This window comes from Canis lupus, chromosome 21 (genome assembly GCF_048164855.1).
Source record: "Canis lupus baileyi chromosome 21, mCanLup2.hap1, whole genome shotgun sequence".
Lineage (NCBI taxonomy): Eukaryota > Metazoa > Chordata > Mammalia > Carnivora > Canidae > Canis > Canis lupus.
The window spans coordinates 8976144-8996518 of NC_132858.1; the positions used below are offsets into that span (position 1 = coordinate 8976144).

General features: G+C 51.3%; 1 protein-coding gene across 5 annotated transcripts; it reads right to left on the reverse strand.

Annotated features, from left to right (window-relative positions):
• Positions 1-204: 204 nt before the first annotated feature.
• Positions 205-20360, reverse strand: DHCR7 (7-dehydrocholesterol reductase). 5 transcript variants are annotated; one of them, XM_072790340.1, is made up of 10 exons: positions 17270-17351; positions 13226-13355; positions 10647-10750; positions 9882-10104; positions 8253-8343; positions 7257-7470; positions 5303-5507; positions 4337-4468; positions 1159-1637; positions 205-576 (listed from the first exon to the last, which is right to left on the reverse strand). In XM_072790340.1, exons 3-9 carry the CDS (start codon positions 10742-10744, stop codon positions 1173-1175), a joined length of 1428 nt encoding a protein of 475 aa, XP_072646441.1. In that variant the 5' UTR covers positions 10745-10750; positions 13226-13355; positions 17270-17351; the 3' UTR covers positions 205-576; positions 1159-1172. The 5 variants fall into 5 exon arrangements, with proteins under 5 accessions (XP_072646441.1, XP_072646440.1, XP_072646436.1 ...); XM_072790339.1 differs by lacking the exon at positions 17270-17351 and adding an exon at positions 20001-20360 and having other exon boundaries at positions 205-1637; XM_072790335.1 differs by having other exon boundaries at positions 205-1637.
• Between the last annotated feature and the right edge of the window lie 15 nt (positions 20361-20375).

Below are 20375 nucleotides of genomic sequence, written 5' to 3' on the forward strand. Positions count from 1 at the left end.
TCGACGTCCACTCCCAACCCAAGAATAGCCCCAAGAGCGGGCAAATGGTGGGGGAAGGCTGGCACCGGTCCCCTAAGTCCCCTGGGGAGCATTCACAGCTTTGAAGCAGTACCCAAGCAGCTCTTCAAACGCATCTTGGGCACCCCCTCTATGTACCAGAAACCGAGCCCTTACGTGCAATCAGGCCCAATCGAGAAAGAGAAGTTTGATCAGGGCAAGTTTAATATAAAGAATTATCAAGTCTACTAAGGCAATAATGTTCAAAGAGAACTCTCAAGAAAACCCTAGGGTTAACGGCAAATGCCCAGGGTAAAAAAAAGTTCACTTGAAAGGTACCCCCTCCTGGAGGCTGGGATTCACATCTTGCTGGAGAAGGCTCCCTGGACAGCACACAGGTTTGCTGGGCTGCCTGAGCCAATGTGTGCAGTCACCAGGCAAGCGGGATGCACCCCACAGAGGGGTGGCAGGCGAGGCTGGCGGCCGGACGCTCAGAGGGTCAGACCCTGGGAGCTGCGGCCCATGCTGGGACCTCTGCATGCTCTGGGCAGGCACCTTGGCTGTCTCCTCACTGCAGCCCTGCAGACGTGAGCAACAGGGAAGGAGATGTCACTGAAACCAGAAAGAGAAGCCCCCTCGTCCGTGCAGTGTCCCTCATATATAACATCGTGCATACAGCAAAGAAGAGATGTCCACAGGGTCCGGCTCAGGATCACAGAGCAGGTAAGGAAAGCACATCTGGGGCCGAAAGGCAATAAATTGGTAATTGGAGCACCTGCTATATCCACGTCCCCCCTTTATTTCATGAGGATGAGTGATAGCAAGCAGGTGTCTGCTCCAGGTTGGACACCAGCATGTCTGGTTCCCAACACACAGGAGAGACACAGTCATCGTTGGGGGGGGGGGGGGTCAAAGGTGAGCAGGCCCTCCACCTGCCCGCGGATCACTGCATAGAGGAATCTGCTCGCTTCTGCTGCCAGGGAGGCAGGTGGCACGAGCCCTAAGGACTCCCCTGGGGCCAAGGGGGAGCAGCGCATCCTGAGCACCAGGCTCATTCCATTTCAGATGAGGGACTGGAAGCTCCTGGGTGGGGGAGGGCTGCCAGGAGCCCCAGCAGACCAGCCTCATGTGCTCTTCACCGCCCCTCACGGCTCCTCCTACCAGGGGACGGTGCTTCAGAAGATCCCGGGCAGCAGGCGGTGGGGCACGGCAGCCGTGTAGCGCTTCCAGTCACTGCCGTACTTGTTGGCGCAGCGGTGCTCATCCCGGAGGCAGCGGTGGGTCAGCAGGATGGTCATGTAGATGATGTAGAAGTACGGCAGCAGGTGGCCCCCGCCGCAGGCCAGGCAGTAGGCCAGGCTGCCCATCAGGTCGCCCGTGTAGTTGAGGTGGCGGGCCACGCCCCAGAAGCCCGACACCAGGAGCTTGCTGTGATGCTTTTGCCCATCTGCCGACGTGTACATGCACTCGATGACCTTGGGCTTCCTGCCCCAGATGAGGCAGCGGCCGTCCGTGCGGCGGAACAGATCCTTCTGATGGTTGGCCATCCGGAAGATGTAGTAGCCGAGCAGACCCAGCAGCAGGATGCCGGTGGCATGCAGGGTGGACAGCTGCACGGGGTGGTAGACCAGGTACAGGCCCTGCAGGGCGACAGGGAGCACGGCCGGGGTTCCGATCCCACTCTGCCCCAAACAGCTGCCTACCCATCCCGTGTGTCTGCAGGGCGACAGGGAGCACGGCCAGGGTTCTGATCCCGCTCTGCCCAACTAGCTGCCTACCCATCCTGTGTACCTGTTTCCTCCTTGTAAGCAAAAGCACCTGTGTCAGAGGGTGGTTGTGGGGGTCAAGTGTGCACAAGAGACAAATCTTTGTATCTACCTGCCTTCCTCCCTTTCCATGTACCTATATACATGTGTCCACATACACACATGTATGTCATATGTGTAGCGTAACTGTAACTTACAACACAAAAAAAATATCATCTGAACACAATTTCATAAAAAAAAAAACCCACAATTTTATGATGGTTGACTTTATGTCACCTTGGCTAGGTCACATACCCAGACATTTGGTTGAACAGTGGTCTTGCTGTCAAGGCATTTTTTTAAGATAAAAGTAACACTTAAATTGGTACTTATGAGAAAAGCAGTGTATCCTCCACCATGTAGGTGGGCCTCATCCAATCAGTTGAGGCTTAAAAAAAAAAAGGTCAACCTCCCTTCAGAATGAGAGTGGATTATACCAGCAGATGGCCTTCAGACTCCAGCAGACCCTGACATCAACTCCTTGGACCTCCAGCGTGCTGGCTGCCCTAAAGATTTCAGACTTGCTGGGCCCCCCTGATCACATAAGCCAGTTAATATTTCTCTCCTCTGTGCATGTGTGTATGTGAATATGTATGTATATATATACAGATATATACACACATGTGTACGTAGGTTTATATGAGGCCTGGAACACAGTAAGAGACACGTGGGTATGATCCCACGTGTGATCTACTGTGTAGGCGTGTAGCTATATACCGACAATCCACTGCTATTGGCTCATGTGCCTGGAGCATGGAGCTCACAGAACCAGGGAACCCAGGGCGAGCAACCAGCCAGGTGGAGAAGCAGGTGCAGGTAGACCATGGCGGGACTGGGTCCCAGAGCCCCAGGCTAGGGCTCTCTCCCACACTTGCTCTGCTGTGACTTTCCTGCTTGGGGACACTAGGCGGGGCTCCACCAGCCCAAGTCAGCCCCTGTCACTGCCTCATGCAGGACTGGCTGCCACCACTTGGCCCCCATGCAGGTGACCAGGCCTTCCTACACAACTGCCCAGGCAGCCGCCCTGCTCACTGCCAGCGAGGCCAGAGCCCTGGACTATGCTCTCTTCCCTGTCCCCAGCCTCCTTGCTCACTCACGGAATGAACAGGTGGCGTCTGGCCAACGCCTTCCAAGCTGCCACACTCAGCACGTCACGGAGCAGGGGTTCTTGTAGGAGTTGGGAGAGCATGGGAGCCCAATGACGAGGCCTCCCCTAATCCCCTACTGCCTCAGACACCCCGAGGCAGCTCTGCATGGAGTGCAGGGTGGGTGGGCAGCAGCAACCGGCCACCTGGCCACATCAGTCAGATGCCCCTCCACGGCTTCGTCCAGCCCTGCTGAGGGGGAGCTGCCCTAGTTTTCCAGAGGGGTCTGGGGCTGTGCTCAAGGCTGCCTCCCCTAACTGGTGTGAACCCAGGTCCCTGTGGCTCCTTCAGCCAACTCTGTGACACCTGAATTCTGTGGGGCAGGCCAGGGCTCTCCTGAGGACCCCAAGCCCCTTCCAAGCTGCCTCCTCTGAGCCCTGAATTCTCTCACTAGTAAGACTTAGCAGGGGCCGGTCCACCTGTCTGGAATATTCTCAGACCCAGCATCAGCACTGCTCTCAGCCCAGCTGTAATGGGATCTCTCAATGCGTCTGCCCACCACCCTAGGCAAGTCAGGGGCTCCTCCTGGGCCCTCTCTCGGAAGCCAGCACCCCTCCCTGCACCAGGCTGCCTTTCCCACTGACTGTGAGCCCTGAGGGGCACAGCCCACGCCCATCTCCTTTGCTTCTGCATCTCCAGCACGTGCTGGCACTACACAGATGCTCATCACGAGTTTATGGAACAAACAAAGGTGAGAAGGAAAACCTCTCATCCTTCAACCACTAAGATTTGATATGAATATAAATACCCCCCTCCATCCACCCAGCTCAGCCAAATTATTCCTTTTAACCCAAAGTCTATACCATGTCATCTTTAAGTGTCACACGCTGTGTCCCCCAAATTCATAACTGGAGCCCTAACCCTGAGGAACCCAGAATGGATCTATACCTGGAGATGGGGTCTTTAGAGTGTATTCAAGGTAAAATGGGGTCACCAGCATGGGCCTGAGCCAGTGTGACTGGGGTCCGTATGAGAAGAGGGGATCAGGACACAGACACACATGAAGGGACAACCCCTTGATGACCCAGGGAGAGCATGGCTGTCTACATACACACAGAGAGGCCTCAGGAGGACCCCACCTGCCCACACCTGCATCTCAGGCTTCTAGCCTCCAGGACAGGGGGACAGTGAGCATCTGTGGCCCAAGCTCCCCTCCCAGTCTATGGTATTTGTCATGGAGCCCAAGCTGACTAATACACCAAGCCTTCCCTTCCTCCTGGAAACAGGGAGTGGCTCCCCTGTCCTGTCTCTGCTGTCTCCCAAGCACAGCCCATGTGTGGGAGTGGAGCTCAGCATGTGCTCAGCCGTGTCTCCGAGGGCAGCCCTGGGCATGCCTAGGGCCCTAACAACTGAGTGTTCCCCTGGGCCGCGCACCACATGGCTCCTCACCTGCAGTGTGTAAAGGTACGGCAGCCAGACACAATCCCCCCAGCCCAAGTACCACCCAAAGTGGTCGTGGCAGATGTCGATGGTCTTCAGGTACCACGTTTCATTCCAGAAAAAGTCCAACACGTAGATGGCCTGCAAAACAAGGAGAGCCGTGGACTGACCCAGGGGCACCAAGGGGCCCTCAGGAAGACCACATTTTCATAGATGAGGAGGTGGCACCTGGGGTGTTTCTGAGCTCCTCGGTCATGCACTCCACTGGGCTGCTTCCATGTTTCCACCATGCCTGGGACACAGGGGGCAGCTGGAGAACAGGTCAGGGGGCCCTATACGCAGAGAATCTGCACAAGTGGGGCACCCAGCAATGCCCTAGGAGACGCCACCTGGGCTGCGGAGCTCAGAGAAGACCAAGGTCACTCCAGCAGAAGAGCTTGGGACAGCCCACAAGGAAGGAGCACTGTATGCCAGAATCCATGTCAGCTTGGAAGCCCTTCACCCATGGGTACCCCAGGACATGCCCTGCCAGCTGCCCCTGCAGCTGCCCCAGCACCTGCCCCAGCCAGGTGACCTGTGTCCTTCCACGCAGATGGAGAAAAGGTGGAAATGGATTACCGTCCCTCCTCCCAACCTGAGACCCACGGGGAGACCCGTATGGGAACACACTTCACAGACCATAAACTGTGAATACAGCCAGGACCAAGGAGGTTAACAGCTGGAGCTGTTAACAAGTGTCCCCTGGGAAAGAGGCCCTGCACCAAAGGAGTCCCCAGGGCCAGCGTGACACCTGATACACTGTGATTGAATCTGTCCCCATGTGCTCCCTCACCCGCTCCCCAGAGATGCCCAGAAAGGGGCCGACTCCCTTCTAAATGCAGTGGGTTAAGGTTTTGCAAAAACTATCTGGCTTCCAGGTTTCCCTGCACCCAGCAAGCATCAGTTCTTCCACCCCTGTGGCTGCAGACAGGCTACCTGCAGGATGTTGACCAGGACCATGGCGTTGGTCACTTGGCCGTGGAGCTCCCGCTGCTTGGCCGCAAAGGACAGGTTGATGAGGGTCCAGGCAACGATCCCGGGGCGTCCGTTGAAGAACAGCTTGAAGTCAAACCACTTCCCAATCCGGGGGTTAAACTCAATGCCCATCATGTAGTTGTAAAAGAAATTGCCTGTGAATTTGCTTGAAAATAGAAAAAACACATACATTTAGCCAAAGAGCGTGTCTCACGCACAGGGCCTGTGTGTGCGCATGGACACAAACACCCCGCCTAACCCTGGCATCAGCTGCTGAGGTGCAAGCAGATGACACACCGGTCCCTTCATGTCCCACCGGCTCTCACTGGACACTCAGCTCCAGCTTGGCAGAGTCATCATGAGAAACAGGCACCTGGGCTGCCTGCTGCCTCCCTGGGAAGGTGGGCGGGGGGGGGGTGTCTTCCCTTGAGCTGCCAGGTTTCTCCCCACCCTCCTCCAGGCCCCCCTTGAGGCACGGCCCGCTGAGCTGCATAACTGGCTGCATAACTACATGAAGATCTTATTTTGCAGTCAAGCATAGTTGGAAAGTTGCAGTCAAGGTTGGAAGTGACTCACAGGGTGCTCGGGCCCCCACGGGCAAGTCAAATGACAAATCATGCCCAGATCTCTACCTGGGTAAAAGCAGCATGCTCAGAACCAGGTGCCTGGCTCCAGCTTCCCGACCCCAACCCTTGCTAGTCATTTGTTGCCCTGGTTCCTGACCCCACAGCCCTCTCCAGGGGTGACGCAGAATCAGCCAAGATGAGTGATATGGAGACCTTCCTCAGATATAACTTGTAGACACATAAGGATTTCTGTGTTAGTGAGATAAAACATTTTCATGTTTGTTTCCCTCAGGATAAGTATTAAAAAAAAAAAAGCAAAATATATAAAGTCTACAACAGGTGATTAATTAGAAAGCACTGAAAATGACTCACAGAAGACTAGCCTCATTACCTAATTACCACACAAGTCACAAAGCACCATCATCCAAAGATGTTTCCCAAGAGCAAGAGTTAAAAGAAACATATTTTGGGTTTTTTTGGGTCCCTAAATGTACGGGGGACTAAAATGTAGGCACCCAAGCACAAGGGTCTCATTCATGACTGCTTACATCCATCTATTGGAGGAACCCAACCAACATCTATTGGTGGAGGTAGAGATGGATGGAGGGATTGAGGGAGGCAAGGATGAAGGACGGGGGTTGGACAGGTAGATGAGTGGGTGGGATGAATGGAATAGGGTTGAATGGGTAGATGGGAAGATGGGTGGATGGGTGGGTTAAATGGAGGGATGGATGGGTAGATAGGTAAATGGGTGGGTTAAACAAATGAGTTGGTAGGTAAGTGGATGGATAGATGAATGGATGGAAGGATGCAGGGGTGGGTGGGTGGATGGATACATGGAAGGACGGGTGGGTGGGTGGGTACATGGATGTATGGATGGAGAAAGAGCTAGATGAGGAGATGGCTAGCTGGAGGGCTCACAACTCTCCAACCCAAAGCTTCCATGAGAAGGCACCAACCAGTAGGGCTCTCCCTGGGAGGCTCTCACATTAAAACTACTGAGATAACAATACTCCTCACTAAGGTTGTTTCAGGCCAGACTTATGTTCCAGAGATGGAGGCAATGGGCTGCCTTTTCCACTTTCCTGCTCCCATGATAGCCCTATAGGTGATGACTTGGCTAAAGATGGACTTGGCCATCTTCCACTGCATTCTTCCTAAGGCAGAAGAAGACCTCTGGACATTCAGAAAGGATGTTTCCCAGAATCAAACAAGATCTGTTAGGCATCTCCTTCAAGGATTCTCCTTCTTCAGGGCTTTACAACCTCCTATCCCAAGGTCGTAGAGAAAGGCAAGGGGTGGAAAGGCCACATTCCACTTTAGGCCTGACCAGCTGCTAAAGAACGTACCAGTCTTTGGCACTGGTGGGGAAGAAATAACCCTTGATCATGGCAAAGGTGGAAACCGCATAGCCGAGGATGTTGGCGCACCACAGCAGTGGTATCCAGTTGTCGAAGATGATGGTGGGAGAGAACCAGGACAGGACGTGAGAGTTTGCAAACCAGAGAAGGTGTGTAATGAGCCACGCTTGCAGGCCATTGATTTCATACTTGTTGATAATCCCTGCAGACAGAAGATTCAACAGTCAAAGTGTTTTCCTGACTGAAACAGCAGCTGGTGCAGACCCTCCCTGCTTTGTGGGCCTCGGCTGCTCCGGGCCTGTCTGGGACACCCAGGTCACAGCCCTGAAGCTGCACAGCTTCTGCTATAACATGGGACCCCAGGTCAAAATGCCAGTAGCACACATCACACAGTTAGTCCAGGAATTAACTGCTTGTGCTTTCAGAGTCCTGGGAAGAGGCAAAGGGCTCAGACTAGTCCTCTGGTTCTGATTCTCCTTAGCCAAGCACAGGCTGGGTCACCGGCCTGTAGTTTGCTGGAGGGAGAGGATGCCTCCAAGGTATTTGTCGGGAAGCACCACAGCCTCCCTGCTGCCCTGGGAGCCCCATGCAGGCAGGGACAGGGCGGATTCCACCTGTGTTCTCCCTGCGGGGCTCCCCGGGTTCTCAGTGACGGTGGGGAATGCACGGACCAGGCAGCTCTGCAGGCCCCTAGTCCCCCTGCCTGGATGCCAGGGGCCAAAGCAGTGCTCTGGGTCGGGAGACGCTTCAGGAGCCCCAATTATGTCAACCAATTGTGAGGGCCAGGGCCAGTCAGTTTCCTGTCCGCTAAAGAATGGGATCTCCAACCTCGGGCCGGGTCAGCCCTAGGCTGTGGCAATGTCCCAGCAAAGTTCACTTTTATTTTGTCAGTGAGCACACTCCGGAGTGGAAGCAGCAGGGGGTGGACAGGCCCCATGAGACAAAGAGGCAGGGAGAGAAGAAGGACCCACGGGCTCAGCTTACCTGCGGGGGTCACGGCACCCTCTTGAACACCTCCCACGTAGCCCGGCAGAAACTTATGGCAGAAGTCAGGAAGTGCCATGTACAAAAGCACCTGCGGCAGAGATTTTAGGCTGTGTCACTGGTGGCCTGGAGGGTCTGGCTGTTTCCATACAACCTTGCTTTCATTCACTAACATGACCCACGCAAAAGCACCGCATGAACGGCAGAAATGCTGATTTGGGTCGGTCATTCCTTCCAGAAGAGTCCGTGGCCCTGGGAGGGAGTGGAGGCCGCAGGCCTGGTGGGGCTCTGAAGGGAGCACAGCCCTGAGTGGGAAGCTCATTACCACATAAAGCTGTAGAGCAGTCTCCCCCCAGCAGAGCCCACGAGTCCTCCCCACTCACATTTCTGGGGCCATTTAAGAGAGTGAAAGAATTCACATGCCATGCAATTCACCCTTTCAGACCTTTTCAGGCTCATTTCGTACATTCATAGGGGTGTGTAACCACTGCCACCATCCAGTTCCAGAACATGTCCATCACCCCAAGACAGAACCCCAGCCTCGCCATAGCACACATGAGTGCCCCACTCCTTCTCCCGGCTGGGTAATGTTCTGCTGCATGGAGGGACTATGTTTGGTTTTATCCACTTGTCCACTGGCATTTCTACTTTTAGGTCTACTCATGCTGCCCCTTCTTGTTTTTCACCCAAAGGGACCAAGAGACCGGAAATAAGGGTGAGCCTGAAGCCCAAAAGTTGGGACCCTGAGGAAAATCTACTACAAAGGGTTGGAGCTATCCTCAAGGGAAGAAGCCTGGGATGTGAGGGGGGAGCCTTTTCCCGGCTCCATTTCCCTGGATTCAGATAATAAACAACCCTGCCTGTTCACCAGGTTGTTTGTGCCCAACAGCGCCTTCCTGGTGAATGCCTCCTGGTCTCAAAGGCCAGTGTGGTCACAACAGAGGTGAGGCTGTCATTGGCCAGGACTGTGAAGCCACCTACTGGGAACACAGGCTTTGGCTTTGCTGAGTGGTGTCTCTTGTAACAAAGAATATCCTTCTGGGGTCTGGAATGTTCCTTCCCATGAGCTACCTTTTTTTTTTTTTTAAGATTTTATTTATTTATTCATGAGAGACACAGACAGAGACAGAGAGAATCAGAGACGCAGGCAGAGGGAGAAGCAGGCTCCAAGCAGGGAGCCTGATGTGGAAACTTGATCCCATGACCCCAGGATCATGTCCTGGGCAGAAGACAGGCACCAAATCACTGAGCCACCCAGGGATCCCCCCATCCCATGGGCTACTGATGAGAGAAGCTTCCTGTTGTGCACTGGGCTTCCCTAGGCCAGCCCTGCCTCACACCCTCCCACACGGTCTTGTTCCATACGAGTATGCATGTCCCTGCAGGGCTGCACGTGTTCCTGAACTGTGGGGAGGCTCCCACCCCACGTGTGTTAGACACCGTGATGCCACCAGGTGCATTCTATTAGAAAACAAAGCTAAGTGGGTCAGGCTCCAGGTAATGCCCTGCTGGGGCCTGAGAACAATGCCAACCTAAGCCAGGGTCCCGTTTCCCAGAAAAGTAGCCATCCCAGCAGAGGTACACTTGGCACTCACTGTGCCCTGACGACAGTAGCCAGGGAGGGCTGACCTGGAACGTGACCCATAAGGCATACAGCTGGGCTGCTTTCTTTGTCACAGGTGGTGTCTTGGCCCAGATGTCTGAGAGATGAGCACGCCCAGTGGCGACATCCATCACGGGGGCAGTCAGAGAGCAGCTGTACTGGTCACACGCCATGATGAAGTAGTACACAATGAAAGGTGCAAAGAGCAGCAGAAAGATGACGCTCGCTAGCGAAAACCAGTCCACCTCCCTGCAATGGCAGACAACAGACAGTCATGCAGGGCCTGGCTGGCCCCATGACCTTGCAGACAATGTTTTGCGTGTCTGTATGGGTTGCCTTGTTCAAACCGGCCAGTGTCTCAGACAGCTGTTCGCTCTCTGTGCGGAGGCCTCCCTGTTGCCTGGAAGAGCCATTTAACGTGTGTGCTCTACCGTGAGCAGCAGAGAAGTTGATGGCTCTGTGGGCACCCAAAGAAAGCCCAGAGCCCAAAGACCTTTTGCAACCCACAAGGCCAGAGGCTTCCTGGTTCCTGGCAAGGGGGCTGCTCACCCACTCCCAGGTTTCAGGAGAACAGAGACAACAGCGAGCTGCACAGCCAGGGTCAGCCTGTTTTGGGCAGTTTTTCATTTCTTCTTCAACTCCTTACTTTCTAAAAGGGAAAACTGCTTACTTTTCATTAGTCTGGATGATAAAAATTGTATTTAATATAGCCCCTAAAATCCCAGAGGCTGGCCACCTCTCACTAAGACCTCCTTTTGTTTTCTAGCTGGGAAGACTGGCAAGATCCTTACCAGGCACGACCCCACTGCCCTTGAGTCTCGTCCCTGCTGTTGGCGATGCTGCCCGGACTCTTGGTTTTGGGAACGCTGGGTGGAGATTTTGCAGCCATTGAGCCCTGAGAGAAGAAGACATATCCCGCTCAGATCATCCCATGAACAACCACCACATTTCCCTGCCACATCTGTCACTGCTCAGACTCCGCAGGACTCGCCTCTTTCACTTGCCTACTCACTACCTTGTCCTCAATGGCAGATTCCAGGCAGAGGAGAGATCATGGATTGTTCTGCAGCATTTCCTTCCTAAAATCTGCAATAACTTCCCACGTGGCCCTCCTACTTCTCTTGATTCAGGCTCAGATGGAGGCAGAATGCCCTCTTGCCATGTGAACTAACCCAAGGCTCAGAGCTCTCTTGCAATCTGCTCCTGTCTCCTGTCCTCCCCACTCTCTACTCATACCTTCTAAACCAGACACATTGGGTCTTTAATGATCCTTGAATATGGTTCATCTCATTCATGATTGCTGCAACTTCTGCTTAGAACATGCTTTGCAGGTCTCCTCATTCAAGTCTTTTGTAAAATGTCCCCTCCTTAGTATGACCTTTTATTTTTCCTGGAATTAATTATCACTAATTTTTTTTCTGATTGCTTTTATAGAGGTATCATACGCATTGGCCATTTTTTTACACACTTGAACACAATAAAATTTATCATTTTCATTCTCCCTCTTCCCTATAGCCATTCATCTTGAACCAATCTACAAGCCAATCAGCCAAACCATATCGCCTGCACCCCAAACCCCCTGCCAAGGCACTCTACCTGTTACTTTATTTTCTTAATAACTCTTCACATCATGTAGACTGCTTTTTAAAATTTGAGTGCATGTCTATTGCCTGTCTCCCTCCATTAGAATGCTGGCTCCCCAAGTTCAGGAAACATATGTCCTATTCATTGCTCTACTACCAAATCCTAGAATGTAGTCTGGTTCATACAGTGCATTCAATACATTATCACTCTACAAAAAAAAAAAAAAAAAAAAAAAAAAAGGTAGAATAACTGAACTTGTCTATGGGGGAAGCAGTGATATCTACACTTCCAGAATAAGTTCTAATTATAAAGTTTCAAAATATCAGGGATAAGAAAAAATTACTTTAAAAGTTTTTACAGAAAAATCCTGAATTAAGAATCCTACCAGCAGCAAGTTGGATTCTAGAAGACAATGACGGAAAACTTTAAAAACTCTGAGGGAAACTTTTTTGCAACCTAGAATTCTATCCCTGGATTAACTATTATTCAGAGAATACACAGGATCCAAGAGAGCTGCTTAAAGGAAAGCCCAATGAAAGGACAAAGGGCTGAGAGCTGTGCAGTGCACCAGACAGTAACCAGGCTACACTGGTACAAAATGAATAGCTATAATGGGAAGGAGAATGGAAATGATGAATTTTATTGTGTTAGAGCATGAAAGATTACTGATATGTATGACAGCTCTGTTAGAGTATTCAGAAATAATAGAGATAGATGCATAGAAACTTTATTAAATGGGAAGGAAGGAAGGAAGGAAGGAAGGAAGGAAGGAAGGAAGGAAGGAAGGAGAAAGAGAGAGAGAGAAAAAAAAAAGTCATATAAGGGGGAAAAAAAACCCAAACCATAATTATAGTACATTATTTGGCCTAACAGTAAATAATAGCAACTTTGTTATAACAACGTAAAATCTGGTTATAGACTGAATACTGGATGTATAGAAGGATACATAAAGTTAGGAATGGCAAAAGCAAATTATTTAAAAATAAGCAGGTAAAAATAAAATAAAATAAAATAAAAATAAAAATAAAAATAAGCAGGTAAAAACAACAACACAAAAGTAACTAAAAGAATGAAAAGTAAAAAAGAAAAAAGAATGAAAAGTATTTGCTTCTGGGAGCTGAGACTATAGGATGAATTGGGGAACTGTTTATTCTATAGATAAGCCTTAAAACCCATTAATTTGTTTAAAAATGTAAACACGAGTTACTTTAACACAAATGTACATTAAAAAAAGTTTCAGTGACAAAACAATTTTCACTTGTGGTGTGGGAACCGTAGCAACATCACTTAATTTTCACAGGTTAGTTAGTTGGAACATCTATCCATGATGTACAAAGTAGGATGAGCAGTTCTTTATAGACCATCCATCTTTACAGCCCCGAAACAGAATACAGAGCTTGGTGTGTGGCAGTCACTTTGACTGAACATGGTAGAAAACTGTAAAAGGGCCAGAAACATACAGGCTCAAAGCCAAACGGAGAGTGCTGCCAAAAGGAAAAAGTGTATCTTCTACAGATTAAAACAAGCCCAAGTAAATATTTTGAGATTACAGAGTTCATTCACCCAGGAGTCCCCTCTGTCATAAGCATTGAATCTTATAATAAATGTGTAAGTTATATCCTTGGCACTAGGCAGCCGGAAACCTGAGAGAGGGAGGTGCTTAGGGTATATTTCATTTTGTTCCTAAGACTCACAGACAGGAGTAGATGTACCAGCTGTCTTTACCTGTTCAAAGTTAGAAAGTCACTGTCTATGCCCATGAACAACCGTGCTAAGACATGCTTACCTCCAACGTCTTGTCTAAGGGTTTCACAGCAGAATGGAAGTGTTCCTTCTGGAATGGGCCACTCTAAAATCTCTAGGCTCTCTTGATTCAAAAGGCCCACTTTATCCTTCTCAACCCACTGAGCAAAGTCCTGTAGGGACACAAAGATGATGAAGACACTCAGGGAGCTGACATTTCAGGATTGAGGGCAGATAAGGACCTAAATGGCATTTATTCAAGGCTCACTGTTGGAACCAAGTGAGAAGTGCAAGCTCAGCATTCGGGGTTCAAAAGCAGAAGATATGGGAAGCATGGGAGAGGAGGGAGAAGGCACTATTACCACCCAGCTTCTTTGCCTGGCACACACAGCACCAGGCAAATAGTAAGTACTTAATGATACCGGGGGGATTGAATGGAAGTCTTCATGGAGGCGTCACTTGGGCATGAGCCTTGGCACACGAAGATGCAGACCTGACCAGTAGCGATGAACAGAAAGGCGTTTTCTTTGAAGACTTACACCAAGCAGCCACATAGGCATCTGAAACATTCCCTGAAGCTTTATAGTACCACAAGCCTGAATCAAGCCCCTAGAGTTATCACATTCCATTGATACATTCTAGAAGCCAGTAAGAGCCTAAGGACATGAAACAGCAGTGAGAGTGATATGGGCTTGGAGCCTGGCTCTCTGCAGACTTGTGGGACCCAGTGACCTTCCTCCGTGTCTTGGGTCATGAGTGTGTACGCATGGGAGGGTCTGCAGCAGTTGTTAAAGCTGGGTGAGGGAGAGTTAGTGTCCCACATCTGGGAATAAAGACCAGCCAGGGAAGTGGATGGGACTTTCTGGAACCCTGGTCAGGTCCTCTGACTGGTCTTTGAGTACCCCAGGCCAAAGCTAAAGGGACAAGGCCCCTGAGGGTTTGAGGACGACGTAGGAGAAATGCCTGACCCTAAGCTTCTGATTGCCAAGGCATCCCTAGCAAAGACATCCATCTCAAATAAACATATTACCAGCTGCTTGACCTGGCTAACAGCCAAACAACCAGAGAAGGATCAGGCCACTCCTTTCCACAAAAGTCTGCTTTCAGAAAGCCCTCGGTGACCAAGGTAGTTGATCGCTGCAGTGATCCCACTTCTTCCTATGCCCTAATTCCCACTCTATGCTTTAAACTGGCCAATAAAGAGTGAACCCATGAAACCCCAGGCTCCCAACCCTGACCCTAATGAAGACAGAGCACCAAGCCCATACACTCTCTTTCTCCATGACCCACTGTGGCTCTGGGCATTCTGTGTACCCTCCAGGACCTGTGAGTAATAAGCCTTGCTCATTGGACCTCCCCAATGGTTGTTGCTGAGGAGCATCCTGCAATCATCCAGACCATAAAGGCTAGGCCAGCCCTGATGGACCTGGGTGAGGGGAACTGGGGGTGGGAGGGTAGGGGTGGTTTGCCACAGTAATAGGAGCCCAGAAGGGTGCCTCAGGCATTCCCAGCCCACAGTATCACCATCTATAGGCTGAGACCCATACAACAGATGACTTACACCCCTTGGTAGCTTTTTAACATCCTGAAAGTTTAGAAGTTTGGGGATGCACTAGATGCCCAGGAGCACAGCAGAGAAATCTGGGGGCTGGCACAGGGACTACCCCACAGGTCCCATAGTCCCCATCAAGGCTCCAAGTTCTCAGCAGGACCAATTCCTGCTGCCTGCATGGAATCCAAGTTGTGGAACCACCTGCTAGGCCTCAGCTTTCTCATCCATAAAGCAGCTATCACCTGCTTCCTCGAGGACACAAGGTCATGGCACCAAGCGCTCAGAGCCCTCCCTGACCACAACAGAGTTCACCTGAAAGAGCCAGCTATCACCAAAATGACTATCAGCACCATCAAGTCTCAGGAAAGCCCAGCTGGGCTCATGCAGGGCATCAGGGCAAGGCTCAGGCTAGCAGAGGTCTAAGGGCCATGCATCTGCAGTGCCCAGGCGCAAGTATTCTGGTTATGCCCTGCAGCTAACCGTGCTGCCACCTGGTGTCTTAAAACAACAGCCTCTTCATCCTCTCTCTCTGCTTCTGTGGTCAGGAATCTAGCTGGCTAGGCAGCTACGGATTGGGATATGCCAGAGCGCCTACCTTCACATAGCCTGTGTGGGCCAGCCTGGGCGTCTTCACAGCCTGGTGGCCTCAGTGCAATGGGAAGAAGTTCAGGAAACCAGTAAGGGTTCCGACAGACCTGACAGAGTTGTAGCGCCCTGTCTGCGGGCCTGAGAAGACTAGTGACAGCACTCCCCGCACAGTCTGTAGGTTACAGGGAGTTCCACACCCACCTCCTTTCCAGGGGAAAGGAGTCAGGCTCCACTCCTTGAAGGGAGGATCGCCAGATACTAGATGAACAGGAGATAGTGTTGGGGCCGTCCTTGGATGATGCAACCTTTACAGACAGTGGCTATTTACTGAGCCTCCACGGAGTTCCAAGTGCACAATATCTTCCTGAGTTCTTGCACCGGCCCTGGAAAGTGGACATTACGATGTCCGTTTTACAGATGAGGTTGACGTGAGGAAGGTGGAGTGCCTTCTCTGCTCACACACCGACCGGCCTGTGGAGATGGAGGTTAATGACTCCTGGGAGTGGGCTGGAGGAAGAAGATAGGCAAGGACCTCCACATTTGACATCTAAACTCGTGTTACAGCGAGCATCTATTTGCAGCTTTTGGAAGGTAGATTCCCCGGAGCCACAAAGATGCAGCTTACTCTTTAGAATCAAGGCTGTGTGAATTGAGGGAGCGACCACCACCGCAAAGGGCCCAGGGGCAGCAGGCGGGGCTGGGGGTGTGTTGTAAAGAAGCGGCAAGTAAACCAAGAATTACCCCAAAGGTCAGTCTCATCACGCCTTGGGGTAATTGGGGTGAGGTAATTGGGGTGAGGGGAGGCACAGATAACTTCCCTGACCCCCATTCGAACCACAAATGTTCCCACGATTGTGGGTCTTAGGATTCCAAGAGTTGTTTAAAAACTCTTTCCGTTGTTGCTAAATTATTTTATGTTTTCTGGAAAATAGGAAAAGAACACCTGTATTCCCGTCACTGGGTAGGGTTCCGGCGTAGAGCTTTTCAGTCTTTTTGACGGCAGACTATCTCTTACTGCCCCTTTTGCCGTGCCACGCTTGGGAACGTGTTTCCAGGCTGAGTCGATTTGTTTTCACCTTCTTCACCGTCGCCGCGTATCTCACTGTAGAAGTGTGTCAGTATTTACCCGATCTTCTTACTGATAGTCAGCAGTGGTTTCTGGTGTTTTGCAAGTATATACAGGAAATCACAATGAGAGTTCTTGCATCTGCCTGTTTACACAGCCGTTGGAATATGTCTCAGGATACACTCCTCCAGGTACATGCCTGGTGGGTAGGTAGGTCTACCTGGCTTCTAGGACTGTCTTCATCCCCTCGCTGATTCCGACGGTTAACATTCTTTCTCACCTTGGGTTCAGGTCGACAGGTCTGTACTCTTCCGTTCCTACTACTCTTATATTATCGAACTCCCAAACCAGACCTGAGCCGTTCGGATAAGGTTCCAAGAAAGGTTTCTGCAGTCGAATACTGCTACCTGGCATCGCCCTCGGAAAGATTAGCTGTTCTCATCATAGTTATCTGAATTTTACCACCAGACTTCTCCATGCCCGGTGGTGCTCAGCTCCCCCACCCCAGGCATCCATATATTTTTTGAGAAAATACACAAGCCTACTCGACATTTCATTAAAAAGAAATCCTTCAAATTGCGCTCAGGAGGAGCGGGTCATTTTCTGCTCCCACCAAGAGCACGCAAAAGGTTTTCTTTTCACTCCACTGTGCAGGCCCTGGCTGCCCGCGTCTCGAACCTGGGCACCCATTGCGGCGCCCGGGGTGGGGGTGGGGGTGGGGGTGGGGGTGGGGGTGTCTCTTCACCTAAGGAGCTGCAGGAAGAGCTCAGGTGGGCCCCCGCCGTCAGCCCGGGGCGCCGGGGACCAGGCGCTTCTGAGAGCGGACCACCCGCGACCGCGCACCTGCGCGCCCAGCACCGACGCGCCCCGCGCCCACTCACCTGCACCTCCGGCTCCGCACCCGCCGAGCCCGCCCGTCCCGCCCGCTGCGCGCCCCGCTGCCTGGAGGGGCCGCCCCAAGCCCCGCCCCCGGGGCCCGGCTCCGACATGACGTGATGCCACAGACGACCAATCGGAGGCGGGCCCTGCGTGGCCGGCGTCCCTGCGCCCTGCGATTGGTCGCCCGCTTCGCCCCACCCCCTGAGCTGACTCCGGGCCACGGAACGGGCCACTCGGCGCCGCTGGGGCGCGGGATTGACGGCCGAGGGCCCGCCCCGCGCGTGGCTGGCGCAGCTGCTGGGGGTCCCCGCACCCACCAGAGCGCAGAACGCAGAGCACGCGCGAGGCCGGGAGCTCCATCCACCCGGTGGCCGCATGCAAGCCTCTTCCCCTGAGCCTCAGTTTCCTCTTTGTGCAAATGGGGCTTCCTGAGCATCTGGTACATCAGGCGCTGGGTCCTAAGCAACTCAAAACGGACATCATCCCTGCTCCTAGGGCTCACGTCAGGCGGGAGATGGGGGGAGGCGGGGGAGGCGGAGGGACAAGTAATCAATAAACGATAATCAGATAAGTGGAGTGTCACATAGTGTGCAGAGGAGCAGAGCAGGGTGGAAGAGGTTGAGCGTGAGTGCTGCTTTACTGGGGGGAGGAGATGGGAGTTTCGCGTTGGGATCACACCTGTGCAGAGATAGGAGGGGAAGAAGCAGCAGGGTTGGAAAGAGGTTGTTCTACTGCCTTGCAAGCCCTGCTGGGGCCAATGGCATGGGGCAGATTTGGTGATAAAAACTCACAACAGTTGTCCCGCTTGGCAAGAACGTCCAAGCCTACATACTCCTGCCTCAGCCATCAGCCCCTGGACAGGACCACCCTTGCAAGGACACACCTTGGACAGGGCAGCTGTGCTACCCAAGCAGCCCCTGGAGGAGGGGTGATTGAAGGTGTCTGCTGGCCCCACTCCCAACATTTGGGACAAAGGCCTTGTTTGCAGAAGGATCTGGTTGGCACATCTCTGTGTCCCTCAGAGAGATATTTTCCTGCAGTTTTTTGTTTTGAAAGACGTCAAACATAGAAACCTGTTGAATATATACTAAAGTGGGCGCTCAGCGACTGCCAACAGTTGGCCACGTCGAGTTTCTCTTTCCTGCTTTCTCTCTGTATCCACCCTCCACTTTTTTTTTCCTGAACCATTAATTGGCAGCAGGTAATGTCTTCTTCCTAAATACTTCAGTAACCACCTCTTACATTAGCAAAATAAAACACATTATAGTCTGAAAATTTTGCATCAATCCAATGCTATTATCAAATATATTGTTCACATTTGGTTTTCCCCAATCATCCCGTTTATGTCCTTTATAGCTGTTTATTAAAAGCCAAGATCCAATCAGGGAACCACACACACCATGCATTAGGTGTCATGGCTCCTTAGCCTTAATCTAGAGCACTGCTGCTCCAGCCTTCCTTTCTTATCTTCCTCTTTTTTTTTTTTTTTTTTTAAGTTTGTGTTTTTGGCCTTTTGTGACATGACAATTTTGAAAAGTCAAGACTAACTTTTCACAGCTTTTCTCTCAACCTGGATATGACTGTTTACCTCACTTTTGCATTTAGGTAATGCATTCAGGGCAGGATAATGTACTACAGAGATGATGTGATGTCTTTATGCACCATGTCAGAAGGAACATGATGCCCCTTGGTCACATGCTGATGATGAGTTTGATCGAGGGACTTTTGCCAAAGGTCTTCCATTTTTCCTTTGGTAATTAAAAAGTAGTCAGTGGACTGGAACTTTGAGACTGTGTAAATATGCTGTTCCCAGATAACCTTTCAGCCAGTCATCTTGCATTTAACGATGACTCCTGCCTGAATCACTGACTTCTTCGTGCAAAGGGGTGATTTTTCTAATTTTATCTCTCCTTCCACATTTATTAGTGGGCATTTTTCTGAAAAGAATTTCTCTTTCTTGCAGCACCTGGGTGGCTCAGTGGTTGAGCATCTGCTTTTCAGGTTGTGATCCCTGCTGATCAGACTGTGATCCCAGGGTCTTGGGATGGAGCCCGCTTCTCTCTTTGCCTATGTCTCTGCTGTCTCTGTGTGTCTCTCGTGAATAAATATTTTTTTTAAAGAATTTCCCTCTTTTAATTTTTTTGTCAGTATGGATTAATGGATTTTTTTTTTACTCATTGACTTGTGTTCTATCTGTGCTATTAATCTTTTTTTAAAAGAAGTTAGTATCTTTGCATATTATCCCATATTTAGCCAGTGGGAGCCCCTTTGGCATGATTCCTTTTTAAAAATAACGTATCTCCATCCTTCTTTGAGCACTTCCTTATTTCCTGCGACAACCAGATGTCCCAGGTGTCTTTCTTTCCTGCCCTGGGCCTAGACTCAGCCGTTTGGAGCAGGAGGTCTTTGAGCAGAGACCTGAAAGAACTGAGGGGTCTCTGGGAATGAAACCTACCAGAAGGAACAGTTGAAGCGAGGAGTAATTCAATTAGCACGTGCTGTTCCCAAGTTTCAAACTGTCCATCACGCACAAGTATTACTTTAGAGGCTGGGGGAAATGTCTTTTAAATGTGAGCACGTGTATGTAGCACAAAAGCAGTATCCCAAGTCGGGAGAAAAATACGGACTATTCAAACAAGGACAGTGTGAGTTCCTTATTCGTACAGGAAAAAAATTGGATTCCTACGCCAAATGGACTACAGAATGAACTGTTAAGAAAAAGTGAACACTCGCCTGCAGCAGTTCTCTCCAAGCAAGAAACGTGGCACCAGGGCAGTTGCACACTCGCCTCCTACTGCTCCACTAGACACCTGCAAGGCCTAGGGAACCGCCAGGCGGCCCCACAGGAGACACCTGGTGGCGAGGAAACGGCAGCGAGCGCCCGCGCGTCCGCACTGGGCTGCTCCAAGCCCCCCCGCACTGAACCGGCAGCTCCTGCTCTATTCCCACAGCGCAGCCCTAAACTGCAGGAAAAAGAAATGAAAACAACGTGTGTGACATTACGAGGTATAGAGCCGAGGTGCGGAGCAAACCGGGTGCGGTGTGTGGGGAGCGCTGGAATGAATCAGAGGCGCCCCGCCCCACCTTCCTCCTCCTGCTGCTTCCACC